Source organism: Achroia grisella, unplaced genomic scaffold, assembly GCF_030625045.1.
Source record: "Achroia grisella isolate CSIRO2021 unplaced genomic scaffold, CSIRO_AGI_Agris_v1 utg862, whole genome shotgun sequence".
Taxonomy (NCBI): Eukaryota; Metazoa; Arthropoda; class Insecta; order Lepidoptera; family Pyralidae; genus Achroia; species Achroia grisella.
Genome location: NW_026713046.1, coordinates 1026761 through 1034457, shown reverse-complemented (window position 1 = coordinate 1034457; position 7697 = coordinate 1026761). Strand labels below are relative to the sequence as shown.

The following is a 7697-nucleotide window of genomic DNA, read 5'->3' as shown; positions in this document are numbered from 1 at the left end:
GAAAAATGTAAGAAAGAGAGAATTGAGAGAGGAAAAGTTACACATTCAGACAAATTTCCCGTAATTAGTATTCAAAAGATTTATTCGTAGCGGTTACAATAATAATAATAAAGTAGCAATCCATAAATTTTCAAATGGTAACATTGCTGAGTTCTGTCATACATGAAAACTAACTAACTAAAAGACTAATGGCCCCTTTTGCCAGGTTGACGTCTATGCGGTTTCTCCCTGAAAACTATCGATAAATTGCTTGCGAATTCGCCACGATGCGGTAACTGACCTGATCTCATGCTCATGTTATCGTCCTCCACTGGTACCACGCCAGCGTAAACCGTCAGATGCAATCAAATCATCCATTAAAAACAGTTCTCTAATACCCATAGTACCAGTTCAGTATACGACTAGATCTACCAAGGTTTTCTTTTTTGCCTGCGCTAACAGTATACGCTGGCGGGACACTAGTGGAGGATGATAAATTGAGTATGAGTTAAGGTAAGTTAACCCATTTTGATAGATGGTAATTAACACGATGATTTCCAGGGGGAACTGTGCGGAGATCCACCTGATAAATAACCCCATTGATAGCAATGTACCAGACATTGCTAGCAATGGGGATATTTATCTATATTACTAACAATCCCATACAAATGTCATCTGTAGCGGGATTAGAACTCGTACTATATAGTCCTCGATTATTCACACCACCATTGCTCTAATATTGGCCCTAATCTTATTGTTATACTAACTATTCTCGCGAATTCGTCGGCGTAGAATATAACTTTATTATTCTAAAGTAAAAACCTAAGTTACTCCTTATTACATCAGTTACCTGCCAATAAAAGTCCCGTCAAAATCGGTCCAACCAATTCAGAGATTAGGCGGAACAAACAGACAGACTGATAAAATTGTAAATGTTATTTCACTGTATATACCTACTATATTTATATTCATATGCATGTAGTAAAAAACGGTTATTCTAATATTACAAACAGATACTCAAATTTTATTTATATGTATAGATGTAGAGCGTATTAGCAAATTAATCATTTTATACTCCTTCCATTTTAAACCTGTCTACCTTCATGTCCTTAGATAGAATTATCTGTCTACCTGTAACCCCCCCCCCCTCCCTACCCCTCCGCTCCAGTACCCCAGGGATTTATAGTTTAATGTGAATGACGTTATCATTCAAGGAATAGGTATGAAAAGCGTAGATTTATCGTATAATCAGATGCTTCTGAATTGAAAATGGTCCAACCGGTGTCGGATACAAATTTTCACAAATACATATTTGATGAGCTAAACTGTTGCGCCGCTCGTGATTGATGGTTCACACCAAACCACTTTAAGATCTTTGAATTACTACTATACTATGTTTATCTGCTCACGAAATATTTATAAATCTAATACATAATTGACTCCGCTAACGTTTTGATATCATATAAATAAATTCTAAAATAGACGTTGGTGATAGAAGAGTGAAAATTTTGAGTTATTATAATAATAATAATAATAAAGCCTTTCAAAGTCCAACCCCGCGTCCGAGCTGATCATCTAGCTCACGTGAAAGGCGGTCACGCGTATATATAAAAGCCTTTCAAAGTCCAACCCCGCGTCCGAGCTGATCATCTAGCTCACGTGAAAGGCGGTCACGCGTATATATAAAACCTACGCGGCCAAAGGGGCCATGGCAATTATAAAGATGGCTAGTGTAAATAAAGAAAACGGAATAGGGTCGCTGCCCGGGGGCCGCCGGGGCACGTCTACAACTGGCGGTAGGCGTGACAGAATGCAAGCCAGCCGACCGGCCACACCACCTGGCCGGTCCGACCCCTTGCCATCGACATCAGCTGGCTTGGCACCGGCAGGGCCGTCACAGGCCCAGCAATCGGCGCCCGCCACTGGTGGTACACGTCGCATGAGATGGTCGAGAGCCATGAATGAAGACCTCATGCGAGCGTTCTACAGGGCTACAGGGACGGAAACAGGCAGAACAGGATACAGGGCAGTAATGCACCGCGAGTTTCTGCGTCTTTTACCGGAGCTAATCGTCTCGGAACAGAACCTAGCCGATAGAGTTCGGTACATACAGCGCTCTGGTATGTTTAGCGCGACCGAACTCGAACGATTGCGAAGTGAAGTTGTTCCAGAAGCAGACCCCACGACCGTGGAGCAACCCATCTCAGACGTGCTACCTAACGTAGAGATGGTTGCCGAAAGGCCTTCAGAACCGAATGCGGACGGAACAACTTCCCAGGATATAGAGCATATGAGGAGCATACTAGAAGGGGCGATTCTAGAGATCCGAAGAACTCCCCTTGAAGAGAGACCGAAGCTTCCCCGGCTACATCCAAATGTGGCGACGCGGGATGCCATTGAGGCCGCAAATGGACTGCTGCCTCAATACCTTGAGGGCAGCGGTGACCTGGGAGAGACGAGTTCAATCCTCTTTGCCGCTGCATTGGCAGTATGCCGATATACTAGCGCAAAAATGCCCCGGGCTGGACGTAATATCCAAAGGGATAATGCGAAACCAGCCTGGAAAAGAAGGATTGAGCGACGGATCACCCAGGCCAGGGTCCTCATTGGCAGACTGCTCTGCTTCAGGGAGGGCAATACACGCCCGAGAATTATGCGCTCCGTAAAAAAGGCCTTTGCTGGGACAGGTGTACGTCTGTTCCAGCCGGACTTCGGACAAAAACTTACGGAGCGTATAGACGACCTGAAGCAAAAGGTCGCTGCATGGGGGAAGCGACTCCGACGGTACTCTGAGAGGGTCGAGAGGTATCAACAGAATCGTCTCTTTATGAGTGATCAACGGAAGTTTTATAGAAACTTGGAGCGCCCAAAACTACAGCCCACAGGACAAAGACCCGAAACAGCCAATTTCGTCGCCTTCTGGCGACAGCTGTGGTCTGAACCTGTGGAACATGAGGAGGGCGCATGGATGCACGGTGTTGAGGAAGCATGTGCTCGAATAACACCGATGAACGTCATTGCCATTACGCAGGAGGACGTGGTTGCTGCGATCCGTCGGGCTCCGAACTGGAAAAGTCCGGGAATCGACGGATTGCAACACTACTGGTTAAAGGCGTTCTCGGCCAGCCATGCAACCTTAGCTGTGCAATTCCAGAGTGCCCTCGAAAACAGGGCGCTCCCGAACTTCCTTACAACCGGGATCACTCATTTAGCTCCTAAGACGGACGATACCGCGGATCCATCTAAATATCGCCCCATAACTTGTCTTACGACAATATATAAGACGTTAACATCTGTTCTGAGCGCTAAGATCTCTCGTCATGTGTACGAAAACAAGATCCTATCTAGCGCTCAGAACGGATGCAGGGGCGGTAGCCGCGGATCGAAGGAGCTTCTCCTCATTGATGCTGTCGCTGGCCAAGTGGTTAAGCGGAACCGTCGGAATTTCTCCGCTGCTTGGATAGACTATAAAAAGGCGTTCGATTCCGTGCCCCACTCATGGCTTCGGAGGATACTCGAGCTGTACAAGATCGACGGTACGGTTCGGGTGTTCCTGGAGACATGCATGGGGCAATGGACGACGATCCTGTCTATCCAGGGCGAGCGATTAACGGATACCGCTGACCGGATTGAGATTAAGAGGGGAATATTCCAGGGCGATTGTTTGAGTCCACTTTGGTTTTGCCTGTCCCTGAATCCTCTCAGTACTTTACTGGAGAATTCGGGGACTGGATTTCAGTATCGGAGAGGAGGTACACGAGTGTCTCACCTTCTGTACATGGATGACTTGAAACTACTAGCTCCAAGTGTCGAACGCCTGACGGAGCTATTAAATATTGTAAACGATTATAGTAGCTCTGTTAGGATGGCACTCGGAATAGACAAGTGCGCGGTTCTCCATGTGCAGAGGGGACGGGTCAATCAAACTGAAGGGATCGTTACAGATCCCTCCAACATCAAAACCCTCTCCGACGCTGAAACATACCGGTATCTGGGCATGTCACAAAACATCGGTGTGAGGGAGACGGATATGAAACAGTCAATCCGTGAGGAATTTTTTGCGCGCCTTACAAGAGTACTGAAAAGTTCCTTGTCGGGTGCCAATAAGATCCGAGCATATAACGGCTGGGTCATACCCGTACTCCTTTACACTTTTGGCGTGCTCAGATGGTCTCAAACCGAACTCGAAGCCCTGGATCGGAAAGTCCGCACAACTATGACCCTCCATAGAATGCATCACCCGAAATCGTCAGTCATGAGGCTGTACATCCCGCGGAAGGCTGGTGGTCGAGGCTTGTTAAGCGTTAAGACCATGCACAACCGCGAGATTGACAGCCTCAGGACATATTTTCTGGAGAAAAGAGACGAGGGTTTGCATAGAGAGGTCATAGAATGTGACAAAGGATTCACCCCTCTTTCTCTGGCTAAAGAGGACTGGCGAAAACCCGAAGTCCTGGGTACCTCTCAGCGGGAGGCCGTGTGGAAAGAGAAGGAGTTGCACGGAAGGTTCTTCAAAGCCCTTCACGGGCCGTACGTCAACACGAAGACCTCCGTGCACTGGCTACAGTTCGGTGATCTCTTCGGAGAGACCGAGGGTTTTGTCTGTGCAATACAGGATCAGGTGGTTAAGACGAACAATTACCGAAAGCACATTCTGAAGGATGGCACTGAGGACATCTGTCGGGCATGTCGCCATCCCGGAGAGTCACTCAGACATGTGCTTTCGGGTTGTTCAGCTCTTGCCAACACTGAGTACTTGCACAGGCACAACCAGGTAGCCAAAATACTCCATCAAGAACTAGCTCTGAAGTACGGCCTCGCGAATGAGAGGTTGCCGTACTATAAGTACGAGCCCCAGCCGGTCCTCGAAAGCGGCAGCGTCAAGCTCTACTGGGACCGATCCATCATCACGGACAGGACTGTTCTTGCGAACAAACCTGATATCGTGGTGATGGATCGGGCACTTTCGAGGGTGTTTTTGGTGGACATCACCATACCGCATGACGAGAACCTCGTGAAAGCCGAAACTGAGAAAAAGAGAAAGTACCTCGACCTGGCTCACGAGGTGACCGAAATGTGGGGGGTGATGTCCACCGAAATCATTCCAATCGTTATGTCGGTGAACGGTCTTATCCCAACCAGTCTGGAACAACATCTCAGACGGTTGGGATTCCGGGGCGGTTCACTCCCGGGAAAGATGCAGAAAGCGGTGCTGTTAGATTCTGCCCGCATTGTACGCCGGTTTCTGTCCCTGGGGCCCTGAACCCCGGCCGACTGTGCTTCTGCCGGGGGTATGTTGCCATCTCCTCTCCTTAAGAGGGGAGATGAGAATTTTTGGGAAAAAAAAAAATAATAATAATAATAATCTTTATTAAATTCAGAAGGATCGTTACAATATTATTTATACAATAGGTACACATTCCAGACAATATCAATCCTTTCAGTATTTATGTGTAGTCCTGGCTTCTGAACTAGCATTAGCCGTATGACAGAAGCCAGTTCCTTCCCAATACATGTACTTTTATTATAGAAGGATGAAAATTATTATAACATGATATATATAAACAATATTTTATCAATAGATACATATTGTTGTATGTTATGTATGTTTTTTAATGCCACATTATAAAAAATGTTAGGGGTGGACAAGTTTTCTCTCTTAGAAGTATGAAAAATAGATAGCCGATTCTTAGACCTACTGAATATGCACGTAAAATTTTATAAAAATCAGTCAAGCCCTTTCGAAGGATAGTAACTAACATTTTGACACGAGAATACTCCAGTCAGCTCGTGTCCACGGCTAATCGGCAGCCAAGTCGAAACGACGACAGAGGTAAATGCCTTTATTTGCCATAATTGTCAATATTTGCTAAATACAGAGACGATCTTCTTAGCATTCCATAGATTCACAGTGCGGGTGCCGGGTCCATCGTGTGCCAGAGAGAACTCCGAGCAGATCTTGTGACCCGGGTACAGCAACACCCACCTTCGCGGCTCGTAATTTTCTCCCTGCCTAGCCAAATCTGGTAAGAACCTGCTAGTACAGTTTTAGATACACGTTCTAATATAGAGCCCAATGTAGTTCTAGACAGGCCAAGATATTCTAGAAGAATGTAGAGAGGTTTCGTCTTCCTCTCACTCCCACTTCGACTGCGTATAAATTAACCACATAGCAATTTTTAGTTTATATGTTTGTTAGTTCGTAATATAATAATATAATATAGTAATATATTTCTAGATTATTGATATTATTGTAATTTGTATAGTTGCAGTTTTTATTTTTTATTATTTTAATTTTTTTCTTTTTTTTATGACCTTATTGTTATCACTGGTATTAATATTAATGTATGTATTGCATACGTTTTATTCCTTGGTGAGTGCATTGGTATTGTACTGTAATACTCCCTGAGAGCATGTAATTTTATAAATAAATTACTTATTTATTATCCTTGAGAGGAACAATAAAGCATTTGCATCAATTTATTAAAGGTATCAACGAGAGACGTGTACTCTAAACTGAAATGGAAATATTTTCGAAAATCCCAATAAAATACGCATTGTAACGGCTTACAGGGACATGTTTGCGTGAGGGTACACGCCGCTCAAAATTCAGCAGCGCGCATACATGATGAGCAACGGTGGGAACTGGCACAACGTGCTCTGATTCTATACATATATGTATATATATATATATATATGTGTACACGTGACTTCATCCCCGTGGAATGTAACTTCATTTTTCTTAAATAAAAGTAGCCTAAGTTACTCCTTATTACATCAGCTACCTAGCAAAAAAAGTCCCGTCAAAATCGGTCCAGCCATTTCAGAGATTAGCCGGAATAAACAGACAGGCAGATAGAAATTGTAAAAAATGTTATTTTGGTGTATATACCGTTGGAGTTGGTTATTTCAATATTACACACAGACACTCCAATTTTATTTATATGTATAGATATATAACAGACTAGCTGTTCCCGTGACTTCGTCCGCGTGGGATTTAACTTTATTTGTCTAAAATAAATGTAGCCTAAATTACTCCTTATTACATCAGCTACCTGCCAAAAAAAGTCCCGTCAAAATCGGTCCAGCCATTTCAGAGATTAGCCGGAATAAACAGACAGGCAGATAGAAATTGTAAAAAATGTTATTTTGGTGTATATACTGTATTTACATTCATATGCAAGTAGTAAAAAAAAAGGTTATTTCAATATTACAAACAGACACTCCAATTTTATTTGTATGTATACATATATAATAGATATGTTACTATTACTATACTATTTTTATCCCTTCAAAGATATATCATTAGAATGTACCCGTCTAATGGTATAATTAAAACGAAAATGCTTATAGCCGTATTTCAATCGTGCATTGTTGAGTCGATTCCTCGCACGGTGCAAACATTTGTATTCATGAGTATGGTTGTTTGTATCGGTCTGGGTTTTTTCTATGAATGTTATGTATGCAGTAACAAAAAAAAATTTTTTTTTTTTGCTTTATTGACCACTAGAATTGGTACAAAAGGTGGAGTTAATGCTATAGCATTCTCTCCCAGCCAACCTTAGGGATGTGTAGAGATACAGGAATGCGTATAATAGAGTTATAATAAAAAAAATACACATAAATACGTACATACGTTAATAGAATTTACCTACTTTTTAATACAATAATCAAACACACTATTATAAACACTAATTAGTACTAATTACAAAAGAAAA

The 7697-nt window shown here is 43.2% G+C and overlaps 1 protein-coding gene across 1 annotated transcript; it reads left to right on the top strand.

Moving 5' to 3' along the window:
* The first annotated feature begins 1702 nt into the window (after positions 1–1702).
* Positions 1703–6643, top strand: LOC131852812 (uncharacterized). The gene is made up of 2 exons (XM_059203546.1): positions 1703–4667; positions 6570–6643. Exons 1-2 carry the CDS (start codon positions 1703–1705, stop codon positions 6641–6643), a joined length of 3039 nt encoding a protein of 1012 aa, XP_059059529.1.
* Positions 6644–7697: the final 1054 nt, after the last annotated feature.